At 43.1% G+C, this 19,250-nt stretch overlaps 1 protein-coding gene across 1 annotated transcript in view; it reads left to right on the top strand.

Annotated features, from left to right (window-relative positions):
• ITGA9 (integrin subunit alpha 9) overlaps nucleotides 1-19,250 on the top strand; it is a 373,158-nt gene that overhangs the window by 179,700 nt on the left and 174,208 nt on the right. The window contains exons 16-17 of the mRNA XM_014525097.2: nucleotides 5,217-5,366; nucleotides 14,740-14,816. Coding sequence (XP_014380583.2) covers nucleotides 5,217-5,366; nucleotides 14,740-14,816 — 227 coding nt within the window. The remainder of the gene's footprint in view (nucleotides 1-5,216; nucleotides 5,367-14,739; nucleotides 14,817-19,250) is intronic.

The raw sequence follows: 19,250 nt of genomic DNA, 5'->3' as shown, positions 1-19,250 counted from the left end.
TCCCAGAGTAATAATGAAAATGAAGGCAGCATTAAACCAAAATTTTGTTACTCTTCATTTTTCCAGGAGTCCCAGTTTAGATCGATCAAGATTATGTAACTCTAAATGTAGACCTCAACCCAGAGGCCATAATTAAAAGTGGAATTTGGCGCTCTCTGGAGCTGCTACTGAAAACTTTCACCTTGTGGATTTAGAAAAGTGTGGATTAGATATGATGCCTGATTGGTTATATATACAATCCCCTGATTGTACTCTGGAAATGAGCAAAAAGAAATTGGAATTAAGTGCAGTCCTCCTTGACAGCTACTCACACTCTGAATTATCTGATTGTGAGCATATAAATCCTGTTCTCTAAAATAAATCTTTGACCTGTTTCATGCAGATTTGTCTGGGGTCTTGATATATGTATATTTTTCTGTGCCAATGATTTCAGTTTGAAGAAGGATGTGAACACAAGAAAAGGCTGTGTTTCAGTGGGAAATGGAGTCCTGTACCTTCATACCGTCATGATGTCTCATGTGTGTGAAAGTCTCAGAAAAATATAATCTCTTATATCTCTATCTGGCACCTAGGAGAGTAAGCTTCTATATATTTATTAATTACATACAGCTACTGGAGAGAGTGCTGAAATCAAAAGTCATGTGTTCACAGTCACAGTGGCAAAATGTGAGTACCAAGCTGTGATTAACTTTCAGTCTGTTAGGGGCTCCCCCCTGCCCCGCCTTTCAAATGCTATACTGAAGCCAACTTTTCATTCCATCCAGGAAGAGCACACAGCAACTGCTGCAGCTTCCTTAGCCTGACGAAGGGTTTTTGAACCCGAAAGCTTGCTTAATAACTATTCTCCAACCATTTGGGTTGGTCTAATAAAAGATATCAAATTCACCCAAGGAACCTTGTCTGCCTATATCCTTAGACCAACACGGCTACAACCTAAACCCCTGCATACTGAAGCCAAAGAACTTTTCATTAATAAAGTTGGGTTGGTAGAGAGGAGTTACAGTAGAGTTTTGTCAAATTTTTCTGTTAAACTAGAAAATATAGGTATATGCTGCTGCCCATTTCAAGGGTCTTTATTATCTCATCATTTTTATATTTCCCTGTGGTAAATATTTTGGGTGTAAAACAAGCAGCCTGCTCTTTGTTAGGATGAATTTTGGAAAGGTGTTGGTTTTGTCAAACTACTTAGGTGTCCCTGTTACATTCCTAGAATGTCTGAAATGCTTCAAAAAACCTGATCAGCTGATCGCCAAAACCCCCATGGCTGGTAGCCATAGCTGGGCTGCTGGGCATTGGGAAGCAGAGGCTCCTGGCAGAGGCTCCTGGCAGAAGCAGAGGCTCCTGGCATTGGGAAGCAGAGGCTTCTGGCCTGTATTCCCCCTGTACTCCAGCAACCCAACCAGAGCTGCCGGTCTGGAGTTTAAAGCTAATTCTTTAAAGTTCCCTAGGCACGGGGAGCCAGAGACCAGGAAGCCTCTCCCTACTGTCTGGGTCTGAGCACCTGGGGAGTCCTAAAAAGCATGGCTGCAACCCAGCTGCAAACATATTATTTAAAGCTCCACATGCACCAGGACCCATGATGTGGGGCATGGGCAGCTGAGAGCTCCTGGCTCCCCTGCTGCTCATGCCCCACACCATGAAGCAGTGCCCATAGCTGGGGTTTAGGCAGCTTCCAGCCTCCAGATGCCACTTCCACAGTTGCCCCAGGAGCTTAAAAAAGCAGACGTGCAGCTGCAGCCCCAGCTGCACACACGCTTTTTAGAGGTCTGAGGCACAATGAGCCCAAGATTTGGGAGGTGCTCCCTGATGTCAGACTCACAGCACTGATGCTCATCTCCCTCTGGTGCTGCCCCCAGGCCAATCCCACTGATCAGGTAGAGGATGGCTGTGTCATGGATCCTGGAGCTGCCCCACACCAGACCCCTATGCTCAGCTGAGTGACAGATCCCTATGCTCTGTCATGGGTGACATGCCACACATTCAATGAGCTACACAGGTGTTACACATCACATGTAGAATAGCTTTGTTGTTTGTTTGCTAAATTGGCTTTAATGTGTGGCTGGGTTACTGTTATGGCACAATTAACACCTTAATCATGTCCCAAATATAATGTGTGTCTGGGCCCTAATCCAGATCATCATTATGTCCACCTATGAAGCAGCACGGCTTACAGGAAAGCAAAACTTGGTATGTAGAAATACAGCTGTTCAAGACTGTTTTGAAGGAAGTGTATTTTGTTGGAAAACGCTGATTTATGGCAATCAAAACTATTTTGTTGAACAGTTGCTACTTCAGTGAATATGTCATCAGATTAGTTTCTCAGGTCCAGAATAAAGTTTATGGTCAAAGTGTTGAACCTTGGCTTCCCACAACCCTAACGAATGCCCTGATCACTAGGTTGTTGATATCTTAGAATTGATTAATCTTCCCCCTGTTTTTTCTAGACAAATGTTGAAACATCTTGGCTTTGTCCTGTTGTAGTTGAGGGCAAATCAGTTTGCTTGTCTGTCTTAGATGCTCCCAGCTTGCAGCATGGCTAATGATGTACTTGAGATTTTTTAAAGTACTTTTTGTATAGAACATTAAATATTAGTTTACTTCTATCTAAGTAGAGAAATATAGCAGCAGTAATAGTTAACCAGAGACCAGGGCCATGTCAAACTAAATACTGCGTAAATGTGTAAGGAAGGTTTGATCCTTGAACCATTATAACTTGCAATCTAACACTACACTTCTGCATATTATATTGTGTATATGTGTGTGTGCGCTCACGCACGCGCGTGCTATTTGTGCAAGTGGCATTGCTGTTTGTTAGAATTGCCCCCCAGATCATGGTTGCCCAATTATTTTCCTTGATTTTTGAACCCCTCTATATTAAAGTGGTTTGGACGTCCACTAAAACTTTTAGGAGTAGTTCAGTTGTAATATATGCTATTAGTTGTCAGACATACGTTTCAAGTTGTCAAAATCTCTCTTGCCTTTGATACTTCCTTAACCTGGTTGTGTTATGATAAAGAGCAATAAAGCCATGAAACTGCTTATGATACTGTTTGCTATTATAAATCATTGTGTGTGATTTAAAAAGTAACAAAAATAAAGTTGTTTGACGTAAAAGGTTTTTAAATACTTTCCTTTAATCTGTCTTCTCATGTAATTTCTCAATCGGAAGTGCTTTGTGTTTAATGACAGTGCAACAGATATGCTATCATCATTTGATTGAATTGTTCTCTAAAGGGAACTGGAAGGTCTGGGTGAATTTGAACCCAAGAACAGTGCATCTCCTGTTGTGCTTAAGTAAAATTTTAATTTAATTACCGTGTGGTAATGTTCTGGAAAAGCACATGTAGTATTTGAAGACAGAATTGTCTGCTCATTTTGTTGTTAAATGTCCTGTAGAACAGCTGTTTGGTGTTCATAGTCTATAAGCCTGTTAAGTAGAAAGGACAAAGCATATGGTATAATTAATAGGTGGGTAGGATCCACACTTTCATCTTTAATTAAAGACAAGTGGGCATATGAAATATATTCCTTCAGAACTAACGTGAGAAAATATGCACACATGTAATTAATCTGGCTGCTGGAAGTCTCAGTTTCATCACTGAAATAAAGCAGAAAGAAATGTCAGTGACCAGGAAGGCGCACTCAGAAGCCAATGAAACTTTTCTATGGACTTCAAAGGAAGTTGGTTTGGGTGCGAAAAGATCATGTTAGTGTTTAGAAATGATTAACCATTAACTATTAATTTACTATGCAAAATCATGCTGGACAAGCTGTATATTTGTATTTCTCTCTCTGCCTGTATTATTAATTACTGTGAGTTTACATTATGCATAAATTTGATTTAAGACTGCTCATTTGGCTAAAAATCTATTGTATTGGAGATATAATATTATAGGGTTCCTGATAATCTTATTTGGTTTTCTTATCTGTATATATACAGTCTTCCTGAACACTCTTGCAATCTTTATTTAAAGAAATATTACATAATGTGTATCTCTTGAGCTGCATTATCCGGTAGAAGTTTTGGCACTGCTATTATTTAATGCTTATGTGCAGTGTGGGACTAGAAGTGTTCAATATGCTTTGCTAAAATGTGAATAAATACTGTCCACCCCAAGTAGCTGACAGTTTAAGCTTGGGTTGCAGTAGCCTGACTGTATTAGGGGGTGTGGTGTTTGCAGATAGACTGACCAGTGTAGATACTGACCATTGGAAGCCTAAGTATAAAATGGAGCAGGCTATGTGACTGGCATCTGCCCAGGTTCCCAATGTCTGTATACCTGAGCTGATAATTTGCAAGTTGGCTTAAACCTTAACTCAATATAATTTTTGGACGTGTCTGAATTCTAGTTAGATATTTGCACAGTGTAGGTATCTGCCTTAAAATAGATATCAAATAGGCTATTCAGAATACTTGGTTTAGCTCACTGGACCTTCAGCCCGAGAGCGCTGAATTCAAATTACATTATATGCCTGTATCGTTTGTTATGACTGATGGGCTACATTCAGAAAAGACTTCATACTAATGCACTCAGGATTGGTGGCTTGGCCTTTTCTAAACTTTTCTAAGCAATTTCATATACATCACATTCATGTAAAATATTTTAAATAAGTACACACTGAAAAGAAATATTTGTCTATGAAAATCTGGGGTGTTTAAAGTTTCTCTGCTTATATAACTCTAGATTGAGTTGTATTGTAACAAGATTTATCTCTTGAATGTCATCTTGATCTAGATCGGGGTGGGCAAAATGTGACTGAGGGGCTGGATGCAGTCCACCAGGCCATCCTATCCAGCCCATGGGGGCCCCTAAAATATTTTAAAAATTAACATTTATCTGCCCTGGGCTGCCTGTCATGTGGCCCTTGATGACTTGCCAAAACTCAGTAAGCAGCCCTCTGCCCAAAATAATTGCCTGCCCCTGATCTAGATGCTTGTACTGACCTCTTTCTTACTAGTTTTGAGGTGATGTTGCATCTGTAACAGTCCAGGAAGGAGGCAAGAGGCAAGAATTTTTATGGGTCTTAGAGACCTGAGGAGAGGTACCATGGTATCTGAAAGTTTGTCTGTGGCCCTCCCAACTATACAGTTAGTCCACTAAAATATACCACCCCCCAAAAAATCCTTGCCTGTCACATTCTTTCTCACTATACATAGATGTTTCTGCTTAATTGAGATTCTCACAGATAAATCTGTTGTTCATTTTCTTTTTCAGAGAAGAGTCAAAGATGTGATATCTCCAATTGTGTTTGAAGCAGCCTACAGCCTTGGGGAACATGTGGTGGGAAAGGAGGAGAAAGAGCTTCCTGCTCTCAAGCCCGTCCTTCGCTGGAAAAAGGGGCAAAAGATAGCCCAAAGGAATCAGGTTGGACTTGGTTTTAATCCTTTTTAGAATGGTAGAGAAATGTGGTGTCTGACTAACTTGACAATGAAATGAAACATAAGAGGTGACTGCAGACCTAAAAGCATTATTGTCTTCAAGGGGGTTTTTTAATGCCTAAATCACTTTATCACTTGAAGTCATATTTGAGGTTTCACATAACTGGAGAGAAGTTCTTTCACACTAAGGTTTCTTTCCTAAAAATCCCCATCAGTGCAGATCTATCGTGTCATGCAGAACAACTTTGAGCAAGTTTAGACAGCATGGTGTGAGATCCTCACCTTTGTTTTGGTGCCTTTGCTGGATCAAGTGATGTGAAGAGACCCAAAAAAGCCTGGTACTGTCTGGGAAGGAGTCATCTCTGCAGAGGCAATGCAGAAGACATCTTAAGTCCATCCTCTCAGACATCTCTGAATCCCTGTCCCATGAGCCTTAGTGGGGTCAAGACTTTGACAGTAGGTAGGGCATGTTTAGGATGTTGCTGCAGGAGGGAATACTGCAGCCTGTTGGAAGACCCACTAAGACTGTTGTGACTTTGATCCCTTGAAGTGTCTAAATTATGCTGGGGATTTGTGTAAATCTACAAAGCAGACCAGAATGGGAAAGGCAACAAAGTGATGTCAGTTAGCTTTAATCCCATTCCTTGGACTGGTCTGTACTTCACCTGTGAGGGAAGTGGCACCATCCATCTCCTTCATGGTACCCAAAACACCGGCCACCTCTAATAATAGCTGGTCCTCACTGTTGGTTGCTTTGGCCTGGCTACCTTGGTATTGGCAATAATGGGGCCTTTTTTCAAATAGGGTCAAGTGTAAGCACAACCATAAAATGCTGGGAAGCCTGTTCTCTTCCAGTCCAATTCAAAAGAGCATTTTTGCCATTTTCTAGATGGGAGCAAGGGAAGACCAAGTTTCAGGGTTTTTACTGCTCATAAATCTAAGTTTTGACTTGGTTCTTGCATGTATCTATACCCTCTTGTATTTAAAGATATGCAGTATATATGAAGGCATATTGTATTTTGAAAAGTTATTTAAAAAAAGAGCTGAATTAAAGCCAGGGCTTTTTTGAGGGAGGTGGAAACGTAAAATGCATTGAAGAACCATCCCATATCTTACCCTTGCAAATATATTGTAAGAATTATCTGTATAGCAGAAAACCTTCATGCCTACAGTGTGGCTGAAAATCAAATCTATTATTTAGGCTAAACTATGTGAACCTTTTACAACTAATATAAAAGAGAAGGTCAGATCCTACCTTAGGGGCACAATGTCAGATCAATATTAAAATACCTAGATGTAGAGATTACAAAACACAGAAAGACAAATATTTTGAGAATTTCCTTGAGCTGTTTTCTTCTGTAATTTGTATTTGGGGAGGGAAACTAGTTCAATGGTCTCTTCCCATGTGCCTTCCAGATGTTGGTCTCTTAGTCAAAGAAGTAAATGATTTGGGGCGGGGGTATGATAGCTAGTGTATTTTTAGCGAGTAAGATGAACTGAGTTTTACATCTAGCATGGCATTTCTGTGAGGAAAAACCTGACTGAAGAGCCTCTTGGAATAGCAATATATCTTTAAAAAATTATATTTTTTCATAAGAATATCATTATTTGCTAGTTTTCATTCAGAATTTTTTTGTAAGTTCTCAAATAAAAATCACTTTTGAAAACTAAGCAGGATAGTAGAAAGGTCAATCTGAATCTAATGAAGAGGCTTTTTTTTCCAAAGGAATCAGTGATTTTGGGTGCCAGCTTTTGGTGATCCAACCCAAGGTACATGAAATGATAAAGATTCTCAGAGGGCATGTGTTCAGTACTTTAAAAAATTCAGGCCCCTTTCACACATTTGAGTTTGATTACTCAAAAGCCGTTGCATACCCAGTCACTAATCGCTTTTGAAACTGAGATCAATAAAGCATATGTGAATAATATTTGTGCTTGTTTTCTGTAGTATTCAGATAGACAGGGCATGTCTACATGGGCAATTAATGTGAAACAATAAACTTTGGGGTTTATTGCTCCAGAGTTTATTGCTTATGGGCATGCCATTTGAACGTGCACCTGGGACCATAGCACGTTGAGCTGGGTTGGAGCAGCCCTGGCTGGCAGGATGCCATGGGGGGTCAGCCTACCAGACCAGGGCTGTTCCTTCTGACTCAGTGTGCTGTGGAGGGGCTGGCTGGGGTGCAAGGGTGCTCCAGTTCAGGGCTAGCTGCCAGTTAGACCCTGCACTGAAGCACTCTTCTGCTCCAGCCAGCCATATAAGCATCTACATGTATGTTGCTACAGAGTAAAAAACTGCAGCAGGATAGTACCTGTATTTATTAGTTTACTCCCGTTAATTAGTTTACTCCAGCCTAATTGCCTTGCATGCATTGATGCCAAAATGTTTACTACAGAGCTAGTCAATTCTGCAGTCAACATCTCGTGTAGACAGACGTGCCTACTGTGACTTGGGATCTTCATAAATCCTGAGTATAAACATTGTGATTCTGTGATTAGATCCTAACCTGCAGTTTTACAATGGTCATTTTAAAATGTTATCAAAAATTGTCATTTTGCTATACAGTACATCTGGCTAATTTTGTGAATAAGCATGTAAGGAAATCAGGAATTTGGAAGTGTAGTTGGGGTTGTGGGCAGGAGTTGTGCCTGGAAGCAGAGTGAGAGGCAGAGGTTCAAACTTCCATCTCTGAGCAATCCACTTGAGTTCTGCTAGAACAGGGCTGGGCAAAATGCGGCCCAGGGGCCAGATGCGGCCTGCTAGGCCATTCTATCTGGCCCATGGGGCCCCTAAAAATGTAGAAAATTAATAATAATCTGCCTTGGGCTGCCTGTCATGTGGCCCTCGATGGCTTTCCGAAACTCAGTAAGCCCAAAATAAGTAAGCCTCTGCCCAAAATAATTGCCCGCCCCTGTGCTAGAACTGTTTGAGGCATCACAAGTCATGACAAGTGTCTGTAGAATTTAGACTATATGTATATACTAACCGATATGTAAGTATCAGATCACATCAGTAAGCTTGAGTGGTTACCTCTACTGGGAGTTAGGTTTATTTTTCATGGCCTTGATATCCCTGCACATAAAAGACTTTTCAGTACATGACTCTTTCTCAGTGGCCAAGTAGAAATGGAGCCCCATAACCCCTCTGTCCCTATATCCCACCGCTATAGTCTGAGAAAACCATTGGTCTCTGAACCATATATTTTAAGAAAACTTCAAACTCTATAAACTTTTGTTTGGCATCCCCACTGCTCTATGGAGCTACCTTGAAAAGAGGTTTCACAAGCAGCTACCGGCACAGAAAATCTATGTCATCCTGATGGCATAGATCTGTGAGAAACATTGTAGAGTTTTATGTCTTAGAAATCATTTTTTCCATATGAGAGAACAGCCTGGCCCCTTGTTATGTTTGTGCTTAGATGGCATTGCAAGAATGCATAGATGGCTATCTCGTATAAAATGTATTTATTCATTCATTCATTCATTCACCTTTATCTTAAAAAAAGTTAACCTTAGCTCTAGGCACTACAAAATATTTATTCAAAAAACAAAACAGAACAAAGCAATTGAGCTGCATTTATATAGCACTGACTGTTGAATTCAATTGTATCCCTAATTGCCCTGGAGCAAAATCATAATGTAGTTAAAAATTGTAATTTCAGATGGTTCTCAGCAAATGCACTTTAATTGGAAATTGCCCTTGAAAAAGGATGCAAGCATGAGACTTTTCATATAATTTGTATTGGACATTTTTCAAAAGCAAAGAGACTATAGTTTAGCAAATTGAAATAAAAATTAATTAAGTTGGCCTGAGGGACTGATTGATTCAAGGGACGCTAACATTGGACTACGCAATGACTTATACATTCTCTCTGTATCAGTGGTCCTCAACCTTCTCAGATGCAGGGTACACCTCTTTTGACTGAAGGCACCCCTAAAAAATGCCAGCTCTTAATTTTCACTTGTTTTTGACTACAGAAAAATAATAGAACAATTCTTTTGTTGCAAAGAACTCACAAAGATCACAACAGATCTACATGTTCTTAACACTATAGACTCCTGTTTGAAATCATATTTGGACAGCTAATAGTGCCAGCATTACATGGCACTCGACAATACCCTTGACAGGATCTCAAGGTGTCCCAGAATGCCATAGCATCATGGTTAAGAATCACTGGTCTATATGAAGCTATGTTTCCTCTTGTGTGTTATATAATTCATGATAAAAGGAATAATGTTGGGTTTATGTGTGCATCTTGTTGATGTAAATCTAGGTAATTTGTAGAATCATCAGTTGGTAGCTGTCTCAGTGGGGAAGATCCCAGCTGCATAGGCTGGAGATGGTCAGTTATTTTGTTCTCTCAGACATAAAACTTACGTATCAACGTAGAAAGGGGAAGCAAGTTGTATTTTTCATTATAAACATTAGTATTTTTTGTCAATTATTTGGGAACTCTTTCACCAATGAAGAAAATTGTTTAAGGACTGAAGACTGGATTATGTCTCGCACCTGTCTATCCTGTGTGTTCTTATGGCCAGTATTACTGTGATGTGTGGGGTGTGCGAAATGGGTTGTATTCAATTCGGATTTGGCCCAAATTGGGGACAGTGATTTGATTTGTTGATTTGGATCAGTGTCCCTGATTTAATTCAGCTGAATCTGAAGATTTGATGCCATAGACACAGCTTTAAATGTTATTTCTACATACCTCAAGGTATCAGCCATGGCTCATGAACACTGTGATCCTGAGGTGGATGGAGTGTCCCTCAGGAGTGCAGGGGGGTGCTTCCGCATGCTTGGTGGTGAACCTGGAAGTGGACTGGAAGTACTTCCAGTCCACTTTCAGGTCCACTGGGGAGTGCACATGCTCCCCTGGCTCAGCGATTGGCCGTGGGGGGGACCCCAGGTATCCCCCCCGCAACTCAGGAGGCACCATTTGCCAAGCTGCGGGGGTGGGGGGGCCCCCCGCATGCTCCCCAGTGGACCCAGAAGTGGACTGGAAGTACTTCTGGTCCACTTCTGGGTTCACTGCTGAGCACATGGGGGGCTCCCCCACACTCCTGTGGGACACTCCATCTGCCCCAGCATTGCAGCATTCACGAGCCACACGTGGTACCTCAAGCTATGTAGAAAAAACATTTAAAGCTGTGTCTATGTCCGAATCATCAAATCTTTCCGAATCTCTCTGAATCAATTCGGAGGGTTCCGATTTGATTCAGAGGGATTTAAGGGTCTCCTGATTCAATTTGAATTCAGAGATTTGGCCACCAAATTGGGCTGAATCTCTGCCGAATTGAATCAGGGACCAAAGCTTCGCACAGCCCTAATTGCCATGATCTCTATTTGTGTATTTCTTCTCACAAATGGTCTTGTAACATAGGGGGAAGTGCTCTTTTCCCCATTTTACGCAGTAGAAATTGAGACACAAACAGACTGTGTGACTTGTATAGGCTTGGTACAGTAGGGGTTTCCTGAGTTCCAGACTAATGTCCTAACTGCTTGACTATTTTTCCTCTCTAAGATAGGCTCCAAATCATTGTCCCACTTTTGTTTTTGCAGAGATCTGCATCAGCGTTTCATTTCATTCCAGGAGGTGTCCTTCTCTCATTGTTTAATTAAAAATATTTTCCCTAAAGCAGTTAATACCACCCACCTCTCAGTTGTCTTTCTTTGTACTATAGTTGTGATTCTGGGGTCAGCTGTTAGAACCAATCCTGAACTGGCCATGAGTGGGTACTGTTCATGCCAGAGAAGCAAAAACAGACCCTACCCTGAGTCCATACCGGATCAGGCCACGAGTGAATTTACTTTTCTTTTTCTTAATAAAGGAAAGTGTTACACTTCCAGAAACAGGTCAGATCTGAATTTGAACAGTAGGTGTGAGGCTGTATTGTAACTCTGAAATGTTTATAATGAGCTGTCTTGAATATATTAGAGACACCATTGACTCTAATACATGGCATTTTAATTTTGCTCAGCTTATTTTCATGCAATGGTAGATAAGCTCTGCAATTCTCAATTTGTTAATAGTGCAAAAGGCAGGATACTCAAGACCCTGTTATACATCTTCATTCCCCTTAGGTTGAGAACTCATGGACTTAGACCCATGATTCTCAACAAGGGTGTCTGGTTCAGAGGTGAATAAGTTTCCTTTGGAGATGTGATGATGTAGACTATATCCTAAAGCTTATGCCTTTCTGAACTAGTTAGTCTCTAAGGTGCCACCTTACCCTGCATTCTGCCAACTTTATATCTATGCCATTTCACATCTTTAGGGATGGGCAGTGGATACATTTATGCTTGTTAATTTGTATTTGGAGTTTCTAATAGCTAGATAAAAGGGGTCTTTTTTTTACTGATCATTCCCCTGACACCCTGCTTCCCTAAAGTTTTTTATCTTCTCTTTCTCCTATTTGCCCAGTGTTCTACCTTTGTTTTGGTGACCATAACCATGTTTAGCCTGCTATAACCTGGTAAAAAGGACAGGTAGGAGGACCGAACTGACGTTCAAAACCAGATTTTATAGGAAGGAGAAAAACATATTAAATTCGATCCTACCCGACACTATAAATATCAGTATATAAGTACTGAGCCTGTATTACAGAACATCTCACTTAGTAAAGCAGATTTATTCCTCTCTGTTTCACCTGGTTAGAGCAGTTTAATTCCTCAGATAATTTTATTCAGGTTTAATAAAATAATAATTGCTGGCCAGCTTCTGTTTCCATTTGCTTTACTAATGCATTGTAAATGTACAGTTGTTTTCTTTGTGTGCAAATGTAGTACTTCCTGGGAACGCAGGCAGAAGAGCCTCCTAGCTGATTTCCAGACCCTCCTGTTCTGTACTGTATTGATACAGCTGTTTTGTTTTAATATCTTTCAATGGTCAGTTTCCTTCTGAACCTTTGCAGCCCATATGGACTTCACTCCCCCGTGTTGCCTTTGCTCCCATATTCACTACAGAGATTCTGTAAATAATAAATAATTTGCTCTTATTTTAGTCAGTGCATGTAATTAAATCTAGGAAAGGATTTTCAGAACATTAAGTGCTTTCCTGGATGGAGCTGAATTCAGGCTTTTGTGTACTTGGCTTTGGGCTATGTAGCTTAATAGGCAAGTCCTGTGAACAGTGCAGTGAACTGGAGGGTGTCAGGGTGGGTTCCAGAACAGTTTCTTCACTTAATATAATCAGCAGGCATGTCTATCTCACAGCTTCATTTTCAGCACAATTTGAACATTTCATCCAAGGTTTAAAAAAATTGAGGCTTAGCCTCCTGAATCCACAGTTAGGTATTTGAACTTGTGGCCTGATTTTCAGAACTGCCGAACACACAGTAGGCAGCTTCTTTGGGTAGATGTGATATCTTTTATTAGACGAAGTGAGTAGTTGGAAAAAAAGGTTCTTTGCAAGCTTTTGGGTGCAGTCACCCTTCTTCAGGCATAGGGAGTCTCTGCTGGTCTGAGACTCCAAGGAATGCAGGAACATTCCTGGGAGATCTTGGGACAGTGGAGACTCCCTATGCCTGAAGAAGGGTGACTGCACCCAAAAGCTTGCAAAGAACTTTTTTTCCAATTAGTCACTTAGTCTAATAAAAAATATCACATCTACCCAAAGAAGCCTACCTGCCTATGTCCTTAGACCAACACAGGTACAACCAAAAACCCTGAACACACAACAGGTCTCAGTGAAGTAGATGAGAGCTGTTAGGTGCTCAGTGCCTTTGAAAATCAGGTCCCTTATTCAGGTGACTAAATGTGGACCTGAAAACCTAACTGTACCAGATAACATAATGACGTGCCTGGGATAAAAACTCAGTAAGAGCAAAAGGGGTTTGAAAACCTTTACCTATGTAAAGAAAGAAGCAAAAAAAAGAAGCTTACCTCTTGAAGCTGAGTTCTTTATGAGTTTTCCCATGTGTAAAGTTTTGGGAAAACAAAAAAATAGGAAAGGGAAAAGGAAAATGAATACAACAGATGGTCCCTTGAACTGCCCACCTCTTTTTTCTTTCTAGGACTGGGCCAGTCTGTCCATGGAGCCATGCCATCTGGTTTGTGGGTCTCCCCACAGGTCCAGAAATTTGTCAGATGGGGAGCAGTGATGGCATTAATTCCCTAACCCCTGCTACTAACTTTTTGGATCTGTAGGGAACCTCATTGACTAGATGACATAATCCTGTGCACTGGACCATGCTGGTGCCTGGTTGGGCGAGTGTGTGGCTGGATCTGGATGTGCAGTTGGGCCAGTGAGCATTTAGATCCATTCATACAGAGCCAGGCTAGTGTGCCGGAGTGCACACCCAGACCAACCTTGAGTTGTTTCCAGCCTGCCATCATGCAGACAAGCCCTGCACCACTGATCCAGCCCATAGGACTGAATAGGCTGAACACCACTGCCTTAGAGCAACAGTTAGTAATTTGGCCTCACTCCCTAAATGGCCTGATAGTCTCTGCAATTGGGAAATGGTCTCTATTCTTTCCACCTGTTTAAGACAGTGACCACATTCCTCTGGGAGTCTCTTAACAGGATTCAGGCTTGATAGACCCAGGTACCATGAGCAGGCTCCTGTCTTATTTACCATTGCTCCTCACATCTGAATTGCTACAGAGATCAGCATGGCCATATGTAAGGGAATGTGGAATTCAAAACTATGTACCCTCTTCTACCTGCCTCCTTTGCCTTTATCATGTGGAAGGATATCACTTCCACCACTAGTAAAACTTGTCATGCCTAGGCACAGTGAGCAGTCAATGATTGTGGTCTTTTTTTCTGTTGTTAATTTCACTGATACATTTTATTTTACCGCATGCATTGTCAACTACCACTGGATTGTATAATAGTTTATTAGGTTGGACAGTAGTTGCATTATTCTGGAAGTCTTAGTTGTAGAATGTTTTGTCAGTAATTTGACAGTTCCAATAGCTTGCAGTGTGTATAGGAATGATATGCGTTCTTAATATAAATAATATAATAAGGAAAAGCAAAAAGCTTACTTCAGTTACAGATGCGTGAAGAGTTTTGATTAATATTTCCTTGTTGTTTCAAATCTCTCTGCTTCTTTAAACTCTACGCAAGCCCAAATCTTCTCCAGAGCCTGCATTTTCCACATTTATCTTTCATTTTTTATATGCACATGTTGGAACCAGAAACAGGACTGTCAAAAATATTGTGCAAGAGGTAATTCTGACCTGGCCAAAAGGGAAAGCCTTGAGGGTGTCTGTTTCTGGGGAGCTTTCCACTCTGTTTTGTCAGCATGCGAAAAGTTCAGGTAAAAATGAGATTTGGCTTTCTCTGAATCTCTTGAAGTTTACCCTTGTCTACGTTTGGTACTGTGATATCTCTCTTCTCTGTTTTTTACAGACTGTTTTTGAGAGGAATTGTCAATCAGATGATTGTGCTGCTGATTTGAAACTTCAGGGTAAATTACTGCTGTCAAGGTAAGTAAATGAAACCTATATTCTTCCTTTTACAGAAACTTATATCATGTTCTTACTTTGACATCCAATATGTTGTTGATTTTATGAAAATGCAAAATACAAATCCATGCCCTGCCTATGTACATCTAGGATGATAATCATGATGATTAATACATATTATAATAGTGCTCGAGGCCATTCCTGAGGTCAGGGCCTATTGTGCTTTTAAGGGTCCTTCTACACCAGCAGTTCTGAACTGGGGGTACATGAAGCCTCATCAGAGGGTATGTGAGATATATTTCATACATTGTCTAACACAGGTCGAAGGGTCTAAAAAAATTAATTTCCCACTGAAAGGGGGTACGCGAAGTCTCACTCTGAGACCAAGGGGTATGGCGACTGAGAAAGGTTCAGAACCGCTGTACAAGACATTCAGGTAAAGGTGTGATAGAATCAGATGCATGATACTATATGCACGGCAGGAGACTTGATTGTGAGATCCAGCATCAGATCCTATCACATCCTTATTACTGGTATAGGGGGAGCCCAGGAGTGTCATGCCAGGCCCTCCCTGCACTGGCAAGTAGTAAGCTCCTGCAGCTGTGAGTCCCTTGGTTGATGGGACTCGGTTCCAGCAGTCATGGGGCACTGCCATGACAAAGAGTCCTGCACTTGCAGACTCTTAGTCCCAGCAGCGACCCATGGGTGCTGCTGGGGTGGAGAATCCTGTCAGCTGTGTGCCTTTCTGTCCTGGCAGTCATGGGGTGTTGCTGGGGCTCAGTGTCCCCTCAACTGCAGGACTTCCAGCCCTGGCTGTGCATGATGCACCCCTGCAGCTGGGTATCCTGTCAGTTGATAGGGGGACCCTGCTACAACCAGCTATACAGTTATTGCACATTTTCCTGCTCTAACTTTATAGCTGGATGGGCCCTTTTATGGTGTGATAGTTACTTTGCACATGTGGCCAGTCTAAATTAATTGTGTTAATTGCGTAATACATGCAACGTGTAGAAGGGGGCCAAAGATGCAGGCAATACCCCAGAAAGTTTACAGTCTGAATAGACAAGACTGACAAAGAATGGGTGGGAAAGGAAGTAGAAGTACAAGTAAAAAAAGGTGGAGTAACACCCAAGGTCACATAGCTTCCTGGTTCTGAACTTTATCTGCTAGTCCAGTTTCCAGGGTACAAGACCACATTACTTCTCACTGGCTTTGCTAATTAATTAAATATCATAACTTAAGGCATGGTCACTAAAGTCTGATTAAACTTCTCCACTTTCCTGTATAAAAGTATCATCTGCAAAATTAAAAAATATCTCAAGAAATAGGAACTTTATTCCATTGCTTTATAGCTTTACATTTTCCTCCAGTTTCCCAACTTGCTTCTAATTGTATGAATTCGCTGACTCAAATTATTTGTCTTCAGTTGTAGGTTTCACAATAATTTTAATACTGATTTAGGACTTTATTTTCACTTTTCTTTGTACATAGTAAAACTTGCCTAGTACCCCTGATGAAAAGTTCCTTGTTTTGTTCCTACTGACTTATGATCCTAAAAAAGAGTTGTATTGTTTGGTCAGGATGTACAGATGGACTTATGCAGTTTCTAGATTTACTTGGGTCAAAGGTGAACTGTACACATCTCTTCTGTTTCCTTTTTTTCAAGCATTTTTAGTGCACTTTAAGGGTCTGAAATGCTGATCTGAAATATTTAATCTTGTGTCAGGGATTTTGCTGTTTGATTCAGATACTCTCTGTGAAATTAGTTTTCAGGCCAAGAAGGAGAAGGGAATGGGTCCTTTACAAATACGGAAGCAGTACTATCAATAAATATATGTGCACTTTGCATGACTAAATGTGCCATAGCTGTGACTAGAGAAAGGCCTGAACCAAAAGCCAAACTATGGGCAGTGAGTGCTTCATTCACCTACTATGGTAGTCAACAGAGCCTTTCTGCAGCAGGGAGCTGCAGCCACCTCCAAGCTGGTAAGTAGCGGCAGAGGAGGGGGGGGGGGGGGGGGGGGGGGGGGGGGGGGGTTGAGGAGGGAGTAGTTGGGAAGGGAGGAGGAGACCATGGGGGGACCCTTGCCAGCTCCCATCGCCAGCCTGCTCCCCCAGCCCCCCCATGGCTGCCCTGCCCGTCCCAGCTCCCGTCCCTTTAAAGAAAAGCCCTGGTGCTCACTGGGTGCTGCAGGGTTGGGGGTGATCCCCAGTGCCCCACGACGAGCTCTGACCCTCTGACCCTCCCTTACTCCCCCAGCCCCCCCACAGGTGCCCCGCCTGCCCCAGCTCCAGCCTGTTAAGAAAAAAAACAAACCAAGAAAAGCCCCAGGACTCACTGCTCCTGCAGCGGCCTTGGGGCTTTAAGGCACTCATGCAGAGCCCCCCATATGGCATGGGACAGTGGGGGGCAGCAGGGATCGCCCCCTGCTGGCAGGAACAGTGAGTGCGGGGCTTTTCTCTGTTTTTTTTTCTAAAAGGGCCTGGGCGGGGCACCCATGGGAGGGCTGGGGGAGCAAGGGGAGTTTGGGGGGCTCATGGCAGAGCCCCCCATGCAGCAGGGACTTCCCCCCTTCCCGACAGCACCCGCTGAGCTGGAGCTTCTTTTTCCCAAAGAGCTGGGAGCTGGGGCGGGCAGAGCAGCCATTGCCGGGCTGTGGGGAATGGGCATGGCTTGGCTGATTCAGGAGCTGAATCTCCGAATCAGATTCGGCCGAACTGATTTGGGAAAGTGATTCGAATCACCAAATTGAATCACTGTCCCCTGTATTGGCCAAATCGGAATCTGAAGTGAATATTAGCCGCTTTGCACAGGCCTAACACCCAGCCTGCAGGCCAGATCTGGTCCCCTGGCACTATGCCATCTGGTAGCCTCATGGGCCATGTCCCTACACAGATCAAAATACATGGGCAAAATGCATCCCATGGGACAGATCTGGCCTGGCAGCAATTTCACCTGGCCTGCTGGTGCCCACCAACTAATTGTAACCTACCCAGCCCTTTTGCCCATGAAGGTGGGAGCGAGGTGCCTGCATAAACACCCCTGCCTCCCACCAAAACATACCCTATTGCACCTCGCTCTCACCCTTGCGTGCAGAATGGTTTGGCCTAGCTAGCACACAGCTTCCGGGTGGGGCTGCTGCTGGTGAAGCTGCCAGGGGACCTGCTCAGCTTCCCCGGCATCCTGTTCACTCTGGGCACCAGTTAGGGAAGTGGTGGGGGTGGGGGTGTGGGGAGGTACAGCTTTGCGAAGTGTGGAGCATGGGGCTGGCAGCAGTGCGGAGCCCATGGCCAGGGGGATGGAAGGAGCGCAGATCTCAGGTGGGCAGGGTTGGGAATGTGGGGTCCCACACTTGCACGCCACTGGAGGAAGCCCCATGTGATGGAACCATCTTCTCTCCACTTCCAGCAGAGTCCTGGGACCTGCACAGCAGGGGGCAGCAAAAGCAGCCAGCTCCATTGCTTCCCCCAGTGGTGCACAAGTATGGAGGTTGCATGTGCATCACACAGAGCCCCCTGTGATAGAAGTGGGCTGGCCTGGCTGCGCTTCTTTCCCCCCATGTGCTGGCCGGAGCCTTGTGCCCGGGCACCAGTGCCAACACTGAGCATGAGCATCCCAAGTGCCCCCACCTGCTGCTGCCACTGGTGGGGGCTGTATGCCATGGGGGGAAGTATGAGGGGGGCCCACACCCTTTCTCCCACCCCACAAATACCACACACCTACACTGCCCTCACAGCCGCCCCATATAAGGATACATGCCCCCAAAACACCTTATTGCCCCCCGACACACAGCCACACCCCCTCACAAACTCATCCCACACACACACCTCCCCACATCCCACCATACACACCCCCCAACCACACCCCACACACACAATATACAAGAGTAAGACTTTATTTTTGAGTTCTTTTGAAATCATCCCTCTATATACTACACAAACACAAATCATGACAAAAATATCTTTTGTAATAAAATTAAAATATGATATAGTAGGTATTTGACTTTTAGTGTATGATTTTTTTTTTTCTGGTTCCAAAATGGCAACCGTCCCCTCCCAAAAACAGTATTTCTGGGGGTACGGGGATGGACTTCTGGTGGCAAAGGTCAGAAGCTAGGGGCAGGATTTACAGTCCCAAGATAGTGACCAGGAGGGGTCCTGCTACTGAAGGGGCTGGACGTGTTCAAATCAGCAGGTCCAGATGCTCTCTACCCCAGGGTGTTAAGGGAGCTAGCAGGGATTATTGCAGGGCCCTTGGCACGGCTTTATGAGCACTCGTGGTGCTTGGGCCAGGTGCCAGATTATTGGAAGATAGCCAATGTGGTCCCCATCTTTAAAAAAGGGAGGAGCGAGGACCCGGGCAACTATAGACCCATCAGTCTTACCTCAATCCTGGGGAAACTCTTTGAGAAGATCATCAAGGAGCACATCTGTGATGGGCCGGCATCAGGGATG

This window comes from Alligator sinensis, unplaced genomic scaffold (assembly GCF_000455745.1).
Source record: "Alligator sinensis unplaced genomic scaffold, ASM45574v1 scaffold763_1, whole genome shotgun sequence".
Lineage (NCBI taxonomy): Eukaryota > Metazoa > Chordata > Crocodylia > Alligatoridae > Alligator > Alligator sinensis.
This window is presented reverse-complemented; position numbering and strand designations above follow the sequence as displayed.